The sequence below is a fragment of the Rissa tridactyla genome, chromosome 6, assembly GCF_028500815.1.
Source record: "Rissa tridactyla isolate bRisTri1 chromosome 6, bRisTri1.patW.cur.20221130, whole genome shotgun sequence".
Classification (NCBI taxonomy): domain Eukaryota; kingdom Metazoa; phylum Chordata; class Aves; order Charadriiformes; family Laridae; genus Rissa; species Rissa tridactyla.
Window position 1 is genome coordinate 35,904,736 of NC_071471.1, and position 17,468 is coordinate 35,922,203.

The window sequence follows — 17,468 nt, forward strand, 5'->3', positions numbered from 1 at the left end:
GCTCTCCAGATGGTAAAGGCAGAGCTACTGGGAAGAGTTTTATTTCATCAGTAGAGCTGAACTTCCCCACGCCCCCTCACCCCCGAAAACTGGTTTTTTTGTCATCTATATGATTATTTTTGTCTCTCTTCTTGTGGTTTCCAAGCCAGATACGGGTTAAATTTTCATCTAAATTATTAGCTGAGCTCATCCCCACTCTGCAGTCAGATGCGATGGTGAGTTCTCTCCAAATAACGCCTGAGGTGGATGAGAGACATCGGCTGCAGAGCACGGGTCTGACCCCCGGAGGCTACCTGCTAACTCTTGCTGGGGACATCTACTGAGGCTTCTTAGCGGTGCCCGGTCAAAGCAACCACCCGGTTGCTTCAGAACTTTTCTTGCTCCTCGCAAGTCTAACCGTTCAACTTGATGTTATGTTTCGCCTGCTTATTTTATTGTCAGTTAACCAGTTTTCTTTCCTTTGCCTTGTATATGATGGGATCTCCGCTAGACAGAGGTAACGGTGGGGGACAGTTGTGTAGCTGGACCCTCGTGTGGTGGTGTTTGTCGGTGGTTTTTTCCTAAAACCGTTCCTAAATTCAGCCTTGCTTTCACCATGCTTCTGTGCTTGCATGACCCGGGTTCTGTGGAATAACCTCATCCACGCCTCCTCTCCTTTATATTAATTTCATTTTCCTTGGCGTGTGTGTGTGCCTCCTCCTGCTGTGTTCTTAAACTGGGTCACCAGTGTGGCTTTCCTAACAGTTTTATGGATCCTTTTCAGTCTTTGAAGGTTCTGCGGATCAAAGGGGCTCGGATTTTTAGCTTAGTAAGGCATGTGAGCTGATAAAACACACGTGGTATTTTCTATTAAAACAAGATGTTGAAAAAGAACTGGAGGGAGAGAGAAAGACTGAGATGGGTATCAGTCCCGGTCTTCCCAGTGAGCTTGCCAAACACTCTCCAGATTTCCGTGCTTCTGATAACTACACATTTTTGATAACTTTGATCATACTTTATATTTATGTGCAATAGTTCTTTCTTGGCTACTGCTACAACAGAGTATAACTAAAACTCTATTAGTGAAATATAATAATTTCCTTTTTGAATCCTACAGTAAAAAAAAATCTGATTTTCATAACACTAATCTCTCAGACTCAGACAATTTTAAGCAAAACGGACATAGTTTTATTTATCTGCATTTCAGCTAGGCTAAACCAGCTAATAAATATTGCGCAATTCCTTATCCCCCATTTGAGATGGGGAAGCACTGATCCTTGCAGAGCAGTTCTGGCAGATTTGAAGGCTGGAAAAGGTCCACTGAATGTGAATGGAGATAGTAGGGGTGTGTGTATGTGGAATGGCTTGTTGGTGGTAAGGATACAAATAAAGTCTTCCATTTCTCTGTTTAATCGACTGCTTTATTTTTCTCTTTCTGGGGTGTGGGTCGGATGAACAAATAGAAATTATCCCAGGAGCGAGAGAAGTTTGCCGATGAAGACAGCATATTTTATGCCCTTGGAGAATGTGGACTCATTTCTTTTTCCGACTACATCTTCCTCACGACGGTCCTTTCCAGTAAGTACGGTGTTTTGTTTTTTTCACTGCAATTACTGCTTTTCTAAATTTTGAAGGTTTACAAGCAATGAGTTTGCTGTTGTTGCCTACATACATTTCCTTAAAAGGAATTCTTGATTGCTTGAAACTCGAGCTGAGTGAATAATTGCTGTTGCTTCATCTGGTTTAGACCTAGCTTCGAGTGGCTCAGAAAGATAAGCAGATCGATGACTTCTGAAGATTTATTTCTCATTTTAAAATGTAGAATTATTTTTTTTTAATGAGTCATTTGACCTGCTGTTCAAAATTCTAAATGGAGGTGTGTTCTTGAGTTGCGTTCCTATGATATTCTTGTGTTTGGGTGAATTTTGCTTTACAGCTCCTCACTGGTTACCAGACTGTTCAAAAGCTCTTCTCCAGCTGTGTTTTCACTTGGGTAAGCTCGGGCTTGTGCCGTGATGTGATCCAATGAGGAGAGAAGTTAAGCCGTTTACATTTCAACAAGTATCATTAGATACCTTCTGTCTTTTCACCCTGCTGCACTTGACTTGCATTTGTGATATTTCTGTGATCTGCTAATCTGTTCCAGCAAAGTCTTCTGTACTTCAAGTGCTGGCACTTAAAAGTTTGCTTTGTTGGCAAGAAACACTGAAACTGAAGCCTTTGGTAATGTCAAATGGCATTTCTAGACTTTCTTCCTGGGGAAGGCGAGCTCAGAACCTCATTTGCAGAGCTTGGAAGGTGCTGTAGCAGAAACAGGAAAGTCAACAGAAATTTTCAGCCCCATTAGAAAATGTGGGGTAGTGGGGAATATTCCACTGTCCAACTTGAGACTTTCAGACTTTTTTAAGAAAACAAAAAAAAGAGAAAACTTGGCTATCTAATCTTGCATGTATCTGTTTCATGATGACATGATTACAGGTATTAGAGAGCTGGGCACTTCCCAGTTTACTGTAGACCCCCCCTTGCTGCCTGCTCTGGGCTGTTCGGGGAGTCAGCTGGGTAATTCACTGGTGTTTGATAAAAGCAAACAGGTGCTTTATTTTTTTTTTTCCCCGTGTTCTTGCACGCTGTAACAGGGAGGCGTTAATGAAATGAAAGAGGCAGCTCTTCGTTTACCAAGCCCGGCATTTCGGAGGATCTGTTACAGGGGAGAAGCTATGTTCAAGGTCTTGTTTGTTGTCAGGTGGAGGTGGTGGGGGAAGACGTGTGTGTGACCTTCATGTTGTGAAAACAAACACTGAGAGATAAAGCTGGTTCAATCCAGGGAATTTGTTTTATGATTTTGGCCTGCTTTTTTTGTTTGACTGAGTCTCAGAACTGACCCTTAAGACTTTTGCTGCTCCTTTCTTATATTAGTCTAGCCCGTGCTGAAATTACCCAAGGTATTTTTGCTTGTGTTAGCGAGGGCTTTTAATGTGAGTCTCTGCAGATGACAACAAACTCACAAACCTGTAGTACTGCATTACTGAGCGTGGTTTAGAAAACATTCATGCCCTTGGCTTTATGGCTGCGCCCGTGGTGAATCTAATCGCGTATGCAGGGCTCAAAATTAATGTCACGTGCTTCCACAGGCAGCAGTAAGAGAATTTCTTCTTGCTTTTGTTTAATTTCTTTGTTATGAGGTTAAAAGAAAAGGGACCACCTTGTGTTAGAGTGGCAGCCAGCCTTGTTTTGGAGGGCTGTGCAGGAGAGATGTTTTTTTTTCCCCTTGTTCTTGGGTTTTTAAATGTGTTCACGGTTACTGGGGAATCAGACTAACGAGAGGAGAGAGAATTGGGTGGTTTGTGTGTTGAGGAATGATGTGAGGGGTGGGCAAGGCAGGGGCTTTCAAAAAAGGCGGAGGGGAGGAAGAAAAGAGAAGGGGGGGGGGGGGAAGTGTCCTGGGACTTTTAGGCTGACTTTTAGGTTTTTGGGGAGTTCGCTGAATGGACGTTTGAAGATGGAAGAATGTCTCTGGAGCTACTGTCAGTGATTCCACACAGGAGGAGTTTTGGTTTAATTTTTAAAGCATTTGCTTTTACAAAAATAAAACTCGCAAACAAACCTTGCCCAAAATTGACTGTTGTGCCATGCCGGTTTACTCTCCCACTAGTGAACGTTATCTTGCAGGAAGCCATTTCTCGCTCTAGCACGGTCTGTTCTCATCGGTTGCTGTGTTTCTATGAAAATGTATGTTTAAAACAACTAATAAAACAGCATTTAAGTGCTTCAGAGAGTCAGCCTTCTATTAAAGGCCACGAGAGCTGAGTGGCCTTGAGGATACCCCATAATTTCGGTTGCTTCCTGTGTTTTGGGGCAGAGGTAGAAAGATGAGCAAAATACAGGATAAGCAAAATGCCAATGGGTTTTCCCCTGAGTCCTTCAAATATCATAGGAAAGCAAAGGCATCGCTTCCCTAGTCGAAGAGGTTTTTGCTGTCTGGACTTGCTGAACAGGTGAAGGAAGGCGAGAAAGAGCTTTTGCATCACCAGCGACTGCAATTTCAGAGCAAACGCAGTCTGTTATCCAGACGCGCTAATGCTGACTTGATTAACAGGTACTGAAGGGAGCTGGGTGTTAAATGAATAAGTTGGTGTTGTTTCTGTAATTGGACTGTCGCTGCAGCTGGATTTACTCCTCCTGGATGGAGGGTTAAATTGGACTGTCGCTGCAGCTGGATTTACTCCTCCTGGATGGAGGGTTAAATAGCATTGGCTCAAGCTGAAGTCATTACTCTCCTGCCAGGGCTCTCAGAGCAGACCTGCAGCTCCTTCTCCCATCTTCTGTGGGTTCTTTCTGGAGAACAGCATGCTGCCAGCCCTGATGGGTGCTGGCCCGCAAGAGGCCACTTGCCTAGCATAGATTCACCTTTTTTTTTCTTTTTTTATTTCCTTTCCCCTTTGTAGGAAATAAATCCCAAACCATCTAGCTCTGGAAATTGTTTTCTGGCTGGCTGTTGAGTGCTGTGTGGATGCCCGCAATGGAGGTGGCATGGCGTGCTCTCCCTCTGCACGCAGGTGGCCTGATCTCCGGGGCCCGTTTGCACTGTGGCTGTTTTGAATATATATTGCTGGCTGACACGGGTGTCTTCAGCCTCCTTCCCTGCCACGAGTGAGATCTGTCACCTTACTGGTGGTGTTTTAATCCTGCAAAGCAGCACTAAGTGCCTTCCCTTGCCGTGCCCAGACTATAGCCCGGGAGCTGGCTGGGGGGAGGAAGCAGAAACTCATACCTTGACCCTGGATGCTCCAGCCCACTCCCAGGTTGGTGAGCGGTGGTACAGTAATTGTGTTTTTACATTTTTCTGTCAGTATTCTTTTTTTTCCTCTTTCCTTCGCTGTTCTGTAAAACCGTCTTTGTCTCAAGCCACGAGTTTTGCCTTTTTCTTCCAATTCTTCCCTCCAACCCACAGCTGGCGGGGGCTGAGTGAGTGGCCTGTGGTTCTTTGTTGCCACCTGAGGCTAAACCACCACACTGGGTTACGGAGAGCATGAAAACAGAGTCTCCAAACCTGCGTCTCCACAAAATGCCCACCTGATTCATCAGCAGCTGAGCATGGCAGCGGCTCAGAGGGGCCCGCATTCCCCAACAAACCCTTGCCCGGACATATAGGGACAGAGTGTTTATTCAAACAAGAACATTTATTGGCATCTGAGAAGAAACAACTGCTAGCTACCTTATCTATGCCTACAAGACTATACTTAACAGTCCTAAACATCCATGGATACTCATGGAAGTATTTGTCAGACGGGTCTTCAGAGGTGCTGCCGGCTCCCGTGGCTGGATGCAGTCCTGTCAGAAAGTGCTTCTTGGGAAGGGTTTGGCAGACACAGCAGAGGTCTCCACCGTATCCAGAGACGTCTCTTGACCCGGAGTGTCAGCAGGGTCTGGTTTCTTCTCCCACTCCTCTTCCTCCACGCAGCTGGAGCTTCCATGTTGGCTGCTGCTGTTGGTATCAGTGCTTCTCTGCCTTGTCAGCCAGTAGAGCCCAAAGAGCACAAGCAGGATTTTGGCGGCGGCCCAAAACCACCAATGCTGGCAGGCGTCAAGGAGCACACCTTTCTGGGAGAGCCCGTGTGGCTCCTGGCTCCTCCACTCCATCTCCTGCAGCAGCCAAATCATTTCCTGGTTCTGCTCCTCCTCATGCTGCCTCAGGAGGTCTTGTGTGGCCACATCTGGCTGGTCAACAGCCCTCAGCGTGTATTGGAGGATGATGCTCAGCACCGTCAGGACGCGCGTGATGCCCACAGCCATAGCCATGGCCTGAAGGGAGGAGGGAGAGAAGGAGCTCAGCGGGGCTGGGTGGGAGGGGGACAGCAGCTGGGGCAGTGGGGGTCAGGAGATGCAGACGCCCAGGGACGTGTGGGAGAGGGGGCGAGGGAGCTCGGAGGCAGCAAGGGGAAGGTTGTTGAGCGCTGTGGGGATGGGAGCACGTCCGTGCAGCGCCCCCAGTGACACTGGCTGTGGCCGGCAGCCACGGACCCCTCTGTGCCCAGCCCCGAGGGCAGCTCCTGCCCTGCCCCAGGCGCTCCCCGCAGTGGCTGTGCCCTTGCCCCAGCTGTAGAAACCACCCCAGGGGGCTGGCGCTTCTGCCCCGACCCTCGTCCAGCCCAACCTTCCCTCCTCCTGCCCCACTCACTGCTGCCTCGAGCCGCACTGCAGCACTAGCACTGCCACCTGGCACCCCTGGTGACGCTGCCTGGTACCCCTGGTGACGCCCCTCTGTGTTGTTGCCAACACTGGGGCCCCATGGCAACACCCTGCCGAGCTGGCCATGGCAGTTGCCCCTGGCTCAGTGGCCCCTGCAACGGGCAAAGCACACACACACACTGCCCCCCGCCCCCACCAGGAGAGAGCTCCCAGGGCCCCAAAACCTGAAGTCCTGAGCTGCTTTGTGTTTAAATGCAGACAACGACATTTTTAACTGCCTCTGAAGGGAGCAATGTTTATTTTCTAAAAGCGTGTTCAAAATAGTTTTCCTAAAATACAGTACCTCCTCTTGAGGTGGATGCTCTGCAAACACTCCATTTTTGTGACTGCGGCCATGTTCCGCGTGAGTTGCGACAGGAGTTGGGGGAAATACTTGTTGAGAGGTATCTCCAAGTGGGGAGAACTGAGTATGTGGGAAAGAGAAGATCGAATGAGCGCAAAAATAGTAAAATGTGGCCTTTCTCATCAGTGAGTATTTATTGTCTTTCAGAACGCATTGCTTCTGGTGAGAGTAAATGGCAATAAAGAGCAATTGAGTGCTGCAAATTGGTCCATTGAATAATTCAAAATGGTTAAAAATGACATAATTGGCTTAAAGATGCCTAATAAACCCATCTAATGCCTCGGACGTTCCCTGGGGCTTTACAGACTGATGGATCGGGTGGTTTTTTCAGCGTGGTCAGTGCTGCTGTGCCTCATCTGTTTGTCTGGTGGAGGTTGCTCATCTTTCTAACGCAACTGCCTGTGGCTTTTGGTTTTCTTATTGCCTTTCTCTTCCCAAATATCTGATTTGAACAAATGAGTCAAGAAAAATATTAATTGCCCTTTGCACTAACTCCCAGGTTGGTTGAAAAAGCAACTTGGTGTGTAGAGCTGCTGGAGCTATGGATCCACAGAATATTTTCAGCCTGATCTTTTATATTTTTATATATCTCAAAGCAGGGAATAGGTCACTCGTGAATTGGTATTGGTGGGGGCTCCAGTACCATGTTTTCATCTGTGTTAGTGATTTGGAGGAATCAATTAGGAAGTTGCTGAATCCTCCTGAACACCTAAAGACTAGAAATAAAGCTCGAAAAGAAACTGCAGCTGCTCTCCCCGGTTCCTGCCTCGTCACCCATGGGAAATTAGTCGCTATGAAAAAATCTTGCTTCTGAATAATGCCAAAAAGGATGGCGAGGAGATAGCTCGCAAAATCAGGGCGAGCTGAAAATGCAGCTCAGCACTTGGGGAAATGCAAAAGTGGGTTTTCCCTTGTAAAGACGGGCATTGCGCTGTATTAAAGGCAAACAGTGTTTTGGATGGTTCAGATAACCATTGCAGGAGGAATATTGCGTTCATTTTGAGGCATCTTAAGGAGGCAGGTGGGAAATTTAGAGAAGCTGCAGTTGAGAGTGGTAGAACTGGGGGACAAAACAAAAGGGGGGGGGAAGTCTAAATTGAGGTAGGCAAACCAGTATCTGCTGCTTTTATGGTCTGCAAGTTTCTGAAAGATGTAAGGAGAAGAGGAAGAAGAGAAATGGAGGTTGTACAGGCTGATGTAACCATGAGTAATGGGGCAGGGTGGCAAGGGGGGGTTAGCTGCCATCGCAACGACGCTTCCCCCATAAATCCTGGTCAGAAACATCACGCCCAAGAGGAGAAGCAGAAATCATCTCACTCAGGACCAATAAATTCAGGCTGCCGGAGACCAGAGATATACATCTTAATGAACATTCCTTCCGGAGCAGAAGCAGGATGAGCTAATTGTCTTCAGTGCCCTCTGGTTTCCCTGGCTCGGATTCACATTTGTTGGATGTAAGTGTTGTTACAAGTAATTGGAGTTAGATATGCAGATCAGAGGAAGAAACGGGCTGTGTCGCTTATATTAGCTAAAGGAATAAAGTAATTAAATTTGCCAATTTAAAGCTATTTTCCTTCCCTGTCCTTAGAAAATACTGACCCTGCAGATTTTTGATGCTGAACTGTTCATTTTAGTTTTGCAAGTGATGTTCTCCTCTGGGGCTTTGATGAACTGCTCTTGAAAATGTGTGTTTAGAGAAGGGACAGGAAGGAAACGGCCTTTGTGAGGGGCAAGTGAAGTACTTTCTCTGAAGTGCTTTCTCTCTTCACCCTGTGTCTGTGTGAGTGGGACACGGTATTATGTTTCCTTAGAGAAAAGGGGGAAAAAAACCCCACCCAAACACCAATTTTTAACAAATTTTCCAATCTCAGAATATACATCATTGCACCCTGGCAGGGAAGAATGATGAGATGGTGTAAATTGCTCTTTTTCTAGCATCTTGTAACTAGATCAGAGTTTTCTATATTCCTCCTTCTCCTCAAGAGGCAACAAGTCTTTCCATGCAGCGCCAGGTTTTGGGGCTAAGAAGAAGAAATTGCATCCGGGCTTCTGTGCGGTAGTTGCAATTAAAGTGAATAAAATTGGATGCGTTATTTAAACATGAAGAGGGAAGTTGGAAGGTGCTTAATATTGTGGCTGTCAAGGAAGCAGAGAATTAATCACTGGAAATGATGGATGGATGGATCTGATGGATGAGTACAGAGGAGGCTTGGATGGATGGATCTGATGGATGGGTAGAGAGGCGGCTTGGATGGATGGGTACAGAGGAGACTTGGATGGATGGACGAATTGGATGTATGGACACAGAGGAGGCACGGATGGATGGATGCAAAGGAGGTTTGAATGGATACAGAGGAGGCTTTTTGTATAAATCCCTTTAATTAGATTGCATCATTAAAGAGATTATGAAGTTGGTTTTGGGGATGGCTGTTCGAGTACATCTCAGGATGTAAATAAGAGGGAATAAAGAGGGATGGAGAGCGAAGGTCTCCCCATCCCAGCAGGGGCGGAGGAGCTGGGTGGAGGCATTGCTTCTGCTGCAGCACTGCGTATGAAACAACCCACCACGTGCTGCAGGCGATGGCCGTGGTTGTAGGAGACATCGCTTATGCACGCAGCACTTGGAATTTAAAGCCCGAATAATTGGCAGAAGGAAATTGGAAATCCAGTGATGATAATGGCAGGGCTGTATGTGTTGTATGTATCAGGTGGCGAGTGACAGGCCGTTCCTGCCATCCGGTTTAATGTTGCTATATGTCTGTTTAAGGCACAAAGCGATTGGGAAAAAGTGCTCTCAATAACATATTTACAGAATCTTTCAGTGATAAAGTGCTACAGTTTATTATAGCAAGGGGAAAACACGATGTAAAAGTTTCCTGGCCCTAAATTGAAGCCGTAACTAATGTACAAAATCCAGTTTGATTAATTTCATATTAATTTCTTTTTGTCTGAGTGATTCCTCTTTGCGCTCCCCCTCCCACCCCCATCCGGGAGATGCCTTAACAAAGAAGGGTGGTTGCAGAAACTTGTTACTTTTTGAGCATCCACAAGAAATATTAAAAGTTGATTGCAGCAGATGAGGTTAAAGGAGGATGAGCCTCATCCTGCTGCCAGATTTGTGTGGGGAAGAAGCATCTTCAGAACAAAAAAAGGGGCTGAGTTTTAACTGAATATTTAAGATCACACTCTAAGCACTGATTATAACCTAGAGGATTTCCTAGAAATCCCAGCAAACACCAACATTCCTGGAGGTGGTATGGATTTGAAAGTAGCAGAGTGAGATAAATTCTCATATATTAGCTTGATTTGGAAAAAAAATTGTGGCACTACGTTGTGGCTTTAAATGGTGACGGGTTACAGAGCCCAGAATGGACACGTACTGGAATTCTTTGGTGGGATGCAGGGGAAAGAGCGTGGTTTTGCTGTGAAGTGACGCTTTTGCCGAGTTCTGGCTAAATAAACCATGACAACATAGACTAAATGCAATGAAAGATGAGGTACCAGGCTGTCTCGGGTGCATCTCAGCTGGTGAGCTCCAGCTCGTGCCTTATCTCGGTGTCATAACTGGACTGAGACAGAGCTGGTAATGATTTCTTTAAATTTGCACAGTGAGACGAGAGCTGAGTCTGGAAGGGAATTCCCCAAAGTCCAGGTCTGCTCCTCACCCACCGCCTGCTTCACAGAGCACGGAGGGCACTCAGCAGTGCTAGAGGAATGTCCTCTGGCCAAATCAGTGTTAAACCGCGTGGAACAGGCTGGAGCTCGTGCTACAGCGTCGTTTTCACTTGATTGTCATTAGAAGTACCAGATGGTGTCTTGCTTTTGTGCTTTTTCTATCTGTAAATGGAATAAACTGTGTTCAAGAAACATCTCCCCCTCCCAACCTCCTTGCCTAGACCTTTGGTGAAAGGAGCACCATGAAGCTCACAGCTAGAGGTTCCCAAGAGCTGCGTTTTCTTCTTAAAATTGCAAGAATTATGTAAAATTGCTTTGGGATGAAGTCATTCTGAACTTGTGCCTTTTGTATTGAGCTTTTGTATCTTCGTTAACTGGTCTTTGCTTTTTATTGTGTTTTTTTTTTTATGTAGCTCCCCAGAGGAATTTTGAAATCGCCTTTAAGATGTTTGATCTGAATGGTGACGGCGAGGTGGACATGGAAGAGTTTGAGCAGGCAAGTTGGACAACAGGTTGACTTCTTAATGCTATGGCATCTTAGTCATAAGTGCAGTGCTCCTCTACAATGTTACTGTGGTTTATATTTGTGGGTAATGCTGGTTTACGTCTCTTCCTTGTCTGCTGTGTTGCCTCAGTGCCTGCTTTTTTTTTTTTGTAACTGGATATTTCAAGATGTACTTTTTTGTTCAACCAGGACAACTGTAAGTATAAACTCTGATTTCCTGTGACTTTGTCACCGAGGTATCTTTACAAGATATCACCTCCAAAGCACATAAAGAATTCTTTTTCACTCTACTGACATCATAGAATGTTGATCCTACTTTCTTCCACAGCTTTTACTGCATTCCTTAATTTTGTTTGTCTTCGGAGAATAACCAGGGCGAGTCTGCTTCGAATAAGAGTTTAGCCACTTACTTCAATCTAATCCAAAAAATGTGTTTATCGAGTGTGTATTTTCATTAGTTTCTTTCGCCTACTTCTTACAAGGTTTCATCAACAGGGAGTTTGATGCAGGGTTTTTAATGAGCTTAGCCTGCCCGGCTGATCCTGGTGAGGTCCTCCTAGAGGCTGTGGTTTGTGAGGGCGTTAGAGCAAGAATAGATTGAAGACTCGAGATCTGACCTCCCCAGGCAGAAGTTTATGCTTTTCTTGCCTATGTAGAAAACAGCCTTGAGGCTTTGGAAACTCAGAAACATCCTGAAGTGGCTGGATATTAGCAAAGTTCCGTGTGCCAGCTGTGAAAGCAAAAGTAAATGTGTTTGCAATGCAGGGAACTGGCTGGTTGGATGGGGACTCGCCACCTCTGGTAGCAAAGAACAAGGTAGAGGAGATACACCACTAATCCACCTAATATTCATGTGGCCCCTGGCACTTCTGTGCCCCCGTGTTCCTCTGGGCGGCACGTTTAATGGGCAAGCGGAAGCTGCTGTTTCTGGGCAAAGGAAACAAGACTCCACATTAAAAAAAATAACCTGCCCTTGTGGGTTTGTTTTGGTTTTTTTTTATGCTGGGGGACATCTGTATTTGGAGAAGGTGAAAAGCTGTGTACTGATATCTGAGAACAAAGCAGCCCTGAATAATCTCCTTACAAATGCTTGTTCATCAGTTGATTGAATGACTGGTTAACTTCAGAAGAGTCTGTAAGAGGTCGCGCTTGGGGCACTGGCTATAAATGGGAAGAACTAGTGGCGAAGCAGCTCTGTTAAATTAATTTCCCCCTCTCCTAATCTTTTGCTGTCATCCTCCTTAAATTATTACTTGTGTGTGTGATGTCATTATTATGGGTTTGCTCCAGAGCCACGTAATATATCTGGTTAACTGTACATTTTTAGGTGCAAACTTTGGACTATGGGGAGAGTGGGGGTATGTTTATCTCCAAAGCGATATCCCTTCATGTGATAGCTTGTAATGTAAAGCCAGGAGCTTTTCATTTTCCTTCAAGTGCAAATTTGAATCCACAGCTGTGTCCAGGTCATTGTGCTGTTTGGCACCGCCTCCCTACAAACTACTGATTTAGCTATGAAAAATTCCCAGTTTCCTATTTTCCCAAGTAAAAAAATACTGTTCTTCCTTCTATTCGCGTAGTGCACTTCCCCCCACCGCAGCGATCAGATAATATTTAACAATTCAAAAGGTGTTTTACAGTAGTTACTAATGTTGTAGAGTGAAATCAATTATGGAGATAAATGAATTTAAGAAAAATGGAGAACGGTTAACTGCCTACTAAAAATGCAGTGCTGCCAGGGTACTAACACTGGTGTCATGTTTGGCTTTTTTATTAGACTTGTAAAGTAAGAAAGAACGTTTCTTGAGGATGGATCTTTTGGAAGCGCTCTGAAGATGAAAGTACAAAATTGAATTAAATGATTTCAAATCATCCAGTAGGCAAAGGGAAGTTATCTGTGCATTAAGTCATAGAAAAATCCTTAGGAAGAGGCAGGTTTTTTTTGTTAAGCTCGTTACACGCGTCGCTGCCTCTACGTAAAGGAATAAAATTCCTGGTTAGCATCAGAGTATTCTGGTGAAAAGCTGATCTTCCAGAGCTTTCGAGTCAGAGGATGAAGGAGCTGTTTTGGCAAGCGAGAAGCAGCTGAGGATATCTTCACAGAATCACTATTAACTGATTTGCTGCACTTTGCAAACAGAATTAAAGGCATAGCTTCAGCAGGAGGCACATAAATAACATTATACACGTATATAATAAACACACATGATAATTTATAGGATAAATGCTCTTTTTCGCTCCTTATGGAAACGCCTCAGTAAGAGCCTGAAGGATGGCAGGGTTTGTAGATCCGTCCCATAAACGTCTCCGCTGGAACTGGCCCTTCCAGGGGAATATGCTTCTAGAGGTGGCATCAGTTTAAAAGAGCAACATCGTTTTGGGGGAGAATGGGAAGAAAAAAGGAAGGGAAAGAAAAGGGCGATCAGAGAAGCCTCGTACAGTCCCTGTTGGCTGTGAGCACCTGGGAGTGGATTTCTTACTCCTTTCTCACTCGTCTTACTCCAAAGATGACTTTTTCCACACATCGTCTTTGGAGACAGCCAACAGCAGTTCTCTTCACATTAATGTCTGACAAACCTTAAGAGTATTCATCAGGGAAAGAAAATACTGGTGGTAATTTAGCTAATATGCGAGTAAATCGGAGGCTTTAACTGCCTAATAAGAAAATATTGAATTTCTTCAGGCCTCACTGGAGAGCCTCAGATTTTTTTTCCAATTGATGCATATGGTTAGTGCGTAGCGCTAAATAGTGTGGTGCCCGCATCAGTATCATCTTCAACTTTTCATCCTTCAGCATGTAAATTGTTAGTTTACTCTTATCTTTAATTAAAAAGTCAGACGAAAAGTAGTAAACCCTCAAGCAGCGTTACTCGTGATTTCTGCTCTAACCATTAACTATTTTCATTGAGGTTTTTTCTTTTTTTTCCTCTTGTCTGGTGCAAAAGATGAAGCAGATCACAAGCACTTAGGCTGAAATACAGACAAAACACAGTGAAGCATCTTTGTGCTTCACATCCTCGTGCAATGGATGAGCTGTGGGGGATGGACAACCCCGGTTGGGCTGGAGGACAACTCCTTGCAGTGGTCTCCTGCCTTTCTGGGTAGTAGAAGGATTACCCAAAATAGGGGCCAGCCGAATAATTTTGGCTCCAGCGCCTACAGATGGGTTTCCAAACTGTCTGATACTTGTTATGGATGGGGAGAGAAGAGGGGTGTAGGATGCCTTATAAATAACACCCAGGAAAAGATGCTCTGCCGAACAGCCTGCAGTGTGGCAAACACTCGCTTCTGCAGAAACAGGGGCAGTTTTCCAAGCTGGTCATAAACTGCATTCCTTCAGACAGTTTATAAATATTTATCTCCAAAATGTGCATGCAGAGCTCGCAGTTGAAGCGGAGCACACAGCAAAATAAGGAGTTGCTATTTACAGTGCAAAAACCCTTCCTCACATCACAGTGCATAATTTCAAGGAAAAAAATGCCAAACCAACCCAAAGCCTTTTCTTTGTTGTGTTTTTTTGTTTTTTTTTTTTTTTTTCTTATTTGACCTGGTTTTCTTTGTAGTGGAAGAATAGCCAATAGTCTGGTTTGGAGGCAATGTATCAAGCGAGGTGAGCCCGGCCGGGATACGCGGTGTTCTACTCCGGAGCATCCCCTTTGGGGTTGTTCCAATCCTCGCTCTCTTGTTAGGAAAAAAATTGAACATACCGTATACCATGATAACGAGATTCTGGCGTCCTTTTGACAGCTGGAGTTCTTGGCGGCTGTTTTTCTTCCTTCCTTCCAACTTTTTTTCGGCAGGAGGAAGAGGCTGAAGGCAGAGCAGCGGTGTTCGCTGGAGCTTCAGGAAGCCTGTTGAGGCTGAGTGCCGGGCATCACGTCGGGTGGCTTTTTTTTTCCCCCTCCTTTCTCTGACTCATTGTCCTTAATATGAATCCTTCTGCTGCTTTGTTGGAAGAGATCAGCTGTTAACACAGAGAATAAGCCTGGCTTCTCATATCGCAGCAATAATCATTCAGGTGGCAAGGGGTAGTGGGATACTTGGGGATGGAGAGAGGAGGTGAGCGTGCATTTGGCTTGCCTGCCCCCTTGAATTATTACAGAACCCTTACAATAACAAACTTTTGGATTTTTCAGGCTGTCGCATCCCTCAAGTTCAACCTTTTGCCATGTCGTAGAGGGGTAGGGAGCTTGTCCTGTGCATCCTTGCCCTGTCCATAGCACCCACTCGAGCTGAGCGGTGCCTTCAAGTAGGTACAGCGCGCTGCCGAGAGCTCAGGGGAGGAGGAGGCGGCTGTTTGCCTGCGTGGTTTGTTAAAAACATCGAGATATTGCTGTCACTTGGCTGTTGCTGTGCAAATATCTGGGTCTGCTGGCAACTCGGATGCTTCTGCACCGCTGGTTATTCTGCTGGCAGTGCTGCTGGGGTTGCACTGGGGCTGATGCAGCCTGGGGGGGACTTCGGGAGAGCCCATTGCTGCAGGTGTCTCAGACTCTGCCTGCAGCTCAGCCCCAGGGATGGAGGAGCTTCCAGCTGCCGCAGAAAGCAGCAGGCAGTAAGGACAGGGGTGCCCTTGGGTAGAAACCCCCCAGTTTTATGCACAAGGGGAAAGGAAAGAGGAAAGGCGATGTGAGCTAACCAGGGTTGGTGTGAACTGCGGTGAAGCAGGAGTGGAAGCTCCAAAACGTGTGTAAGCTTTTTTTTTTTTTCCCCCTTCCCTGCAGTTGCCTCGGCTTTCTCTCCTCCTGCAACTTCGCTGGGAACAAGCTGCACTCTGCTGACCAGACGGAGGATCAGCGCTAAAACGCTCATCTGCAAACTGGGTGAACTGTGGCTTAAAACTCACTTTAAGCACTTCATACCCTTCTTTCTTTAAAGAGGACTGAAAAAAACAAAGCCTAAGTTCAGCCGAATTTTGGGATTGTCGTGTCTTTTAAGAATGAATTCAGGCAAATGGAGAATGACGTGTCTGATGCTGGAGGACTTCGTGCTGATAATTGAATAGTCTAAGTCTCAGTGCTGTTTTTGGTGCTAACGTTCTCCCTTTTATTTCCAGGTCCAGAGCATCATTCGCTCCCAAACCAGCATGGGCATGCGCCACAGAGACCGGGCTACCACGGGGAACACCCTGAAAACCGGCTTCAACTCTGCACTGACAACGTACTTCTTTGGGGCGGATCTGAAGGGGAAGCTGACCATCTCCCACTTCCTTGACTTCCAGCGCAAACTCCAGCACGACATTCTGAAGCTTGAGGTTTGGGTTATTTTTGCGTACTTGGGAGGGCAGCGCAGCATGGACCGCGCTGCGTGGCGTGGTTTCTGGAGGAAGAGTATGGGAAAGGGTTCAGAGGGAATTACTACGGCTGTGGCTCATATAGCACCCACGGATCAAACCTGTTGTTAGATTTCTGATGAGTGTTTCGGTGGCTGTGGCACTGCCCAGGAACGTCTCCAGCTTTTGTCGGTAGCTGTTCTTGTGGAGTTGCAGCATCAGCTGGCACATCCCAGGTGCGTCTCCCTCCATGTGGTGCTTGCCTTGGCGTCGCCTTGGCACTGCCGATGGAGATGACTGAGATTCTTTAGAAAAACAAACCACAACAGAAGTGGTGAGTGGGCTGTTGCTGCCTTACTGAGGAAGGCTTCTCGCGGTCCTGATGAGCAAGCTGTACCCTGAAGGACCTGGGTTTATAACATTCCCCAAACTCCTTCTCTCTGCTTTTGTCCCCACCTTCATATTTGCTTCATTATTATGCATATTTCTGCTATGTAAATGTTCAAGCCTTGTTTGAATCCTGATAAATCAGTGGTCCCTGTTAGGTGACCTCCCTTATTCACTTCTGGATTAATGTACTTTATAAGAAATCCATCTTTTCTGAATTTTTTTTTTTGCCTTTCAATTAAATTGAAGGTTGTCTCTTTTTTTTTTTTTCTTTGCATTACCATGAGGTAACAGCAGCTCCCAATCTCCTGCTCCTAGTCACATAGCCTGAATTTAAGCACCAAGCTCCAAATTTGGGGTTTTTTTTGAATAAAGCGAGTACAAGAACAGCAGCAGGGGACTCCTTGGTCTGTGTCTCAGCTCCCAAGCAGGGCTGACTCTCTTAGGAACGGTGCCCTTCTCTGCAGCAGGCTCAAAGGTTCAACCTGGCTTGAGCAAAGCCAGGCTTTTATTTGCATCAGAAATGAGGGTTTGTGCACAAGAAAATCCCCCCACAACCACAATCTGCTAAAACAACAGTGTTGGGAGTTCACCGTCGCCTCAGGCTGATGTGAGTGTCTGTGTGCTAAGGGACAGCGTTTTATTAAGCTCCTATTAAGTCAGTCGTTGTGAACTTAACTTGAATTTATTCCCTTTTTTTATTTGGAGTTTTACGAATCTAGGTTAGAAACTGTCTCAAGGACTAATGTTTTTTATGAAGGTAATTGTCCAGTTCGCTGACTTTATGTAACTGGTCGTTAAAGCGGGTGGTGTGGCTCAGCAGTTGCAGGGGGAGTAGGTTAGTTGAAGAAAATCTCCTTGGACTGGAAAGCATCGATTCCTCAACGCCTCTACAAATTGAAAACAAATGCAATACTTTTTACGGTTAAGAAAGGTGAGCTGGAACACAAAGGGAAGAGAAATAGGGATTACTCCATCCTCGTTTGCCGTCCTGCTCCAGTTTCCCACTGCCACGTTTGCTCCTGTGCTCCCTCCACGGGTCCCCACTCATTTCATTA

General features: G+C 45.7%; 1 protein-coding gene across 3 annotated transcripts in view; it reads left to right on the plus strand.

Moving 5' to 3' along the window:
- MICU1 (mitochondrial calcium uptake 1) overlaps positions 1-17,468 on the plus strand; it is a 106,728-nt gene that overhangs the window by 55,878 nt on the left and 33,382 nt on the right. For 2 of the 3 annotated variants that reach the window (XM_054207539.1, XM_054207540.1), the window contains exons 7-10: positions 150-215; positions 1,443-1,557; positions 10,660-10,742; positions 15,808-16,005. In XM_054207539.1, the coding sequence (XP_054063514.1) occupies positions 150-215; positions 1,443-1,557; positions 10,660-10,742; positions 15,808-16,005 (462 nt within the window). The remainder of the gene's footprint in view (positions 1-149; positions 216-1,442; positions 1,558-10,659; positions 10,743-15,807; positions 16,006-17,468) is intronic. The other variant, XM_054207541.1, reaches the window with a different exon arrangement.